Consider the following 1,048-nt stretch of genomic DNA (forward strand, 5'->3'; position numbering starts at 1 on the left):
ATTGTCAGTTCTGGATTGCAATATTCTGGTGGAGCGTATTGTTGATCGTATTAGAGCTCTAGGGGCCAAAAAGCTGTCATATGCAGGTAGGTTGGTGATGATCAAGAGTGTGTTATGAGCTCTCCATAGTTATTGGGCAAGAATTTATATTATTCCTACTTGCATTATGAGGAAAATTGAATCCATTTGCAGAAGCTTTCTCTAGAAAGGTGAAGCTATGTCTCATTCACCTGCTCTGGTTGCTTGGGATAAGGTCTACTTGCCTAAAACTCAAGGGGGGCTAGGAGTGTGTGACCTGAGAAGATGGAATGTTGCGGTAGTAGGGAAATATGTGTGGTGGATAATGAACAAGAAAGACCACTTATGGGTAAAATGGGTTCACTGTGTTTATATAAAAGATGTAGCTTGGCATGATTACAAACCTTCTCAGGGGAGTAGTTGGGCCTGGAAACGCATTTGTAGGATCAAGGATCAACTTCTTGCAGGGTACGTGAACAATGGATGGCTTACAGAGGATGGTGAGTATTCCATTCCCAAAGGCTATCAATGGCTGGGTACTGCCACTCCTGTTGTAACATGGTATAAGTGCATCTCGAATAGCATTAATGTCCCAAAACAGCAGTTCATTGGATGGCTATGGATTCAAAGTCGTTTGCTTACTAAGGACAGACTTTGCTCCATGGGCATTGGTTCAGATTCACAATGTGAATTATGTGATGCTGCTGTTGAGAGCCATGACCATTTGTTTTTTGGTTGTGAGTTCATCAAGAGATGTTTGCAGCTGGTGAATGGATGGTGTCACGGTGCCATTCCTTCTCAGCAGCTTATGGACTGGTGGTTTTGTTAGTTGGATCACAAAGACGTTCTGGCAGCTGTAATTTTGGCATTGATTTATCACATCTGGTGGGCTCGAAACCATTGTAGAGTCACACAGATGGTCTGGTCTCCTGAAGTCATCTTTAGGCGGCTTAAGAATGATGTAATGATACGTATTAGTAGTAAGAACAAGGATAGGACAAGGAGAGCCTTAAGTTGGCTTGTTGTCTAG

The 1,048-nt window shown here is 42.7% G+C and overlaps 1 protein-coding gene across 1 annotated transcript; it reads left to right on the forward strand.

The window, feature by feature from the left end:
- Positions 1 to 217: 217 nt before the first annotated feature.
- LOC141619018 (uncharacterized) lies at positions 218 to 847 on the forward strand. The gene has a single exon (XM_074436059.1). The coding sequence runs from the start codon at positions 218 to 220 to the stop codon at positions 845 to 847; it is 630 nt and encodes a 209-aa protein (XP_074292160.1).
- Positions 848 to 1,048: the final 201 nt, after the last annotated feature.

Source organism: Silene latifolia, chromosome X (assembly GCF_048544455.1).
Source record: "Silene latifolia isolate original U9 population chromosome X, ASM4854445v1, whole genome shotgun sequence".
NCBI classification, from domain to species: Eukaryota; Viridiplantae; Streptophyta; class Magnoliopsida; order Caryophyllales; family Caryophyllaceae; genus Silene; species Silene latifolia.

Bases quoted from the DNA above. Each gene is read 5' to 3' on its own strand.
- LOC141619018 (XM_074436059.1), top strand. From the start codon at position 218: ATGTCTCATTCACCTGCTCTGGTTGCTTGGGATAAGGTCTACTTGCCT.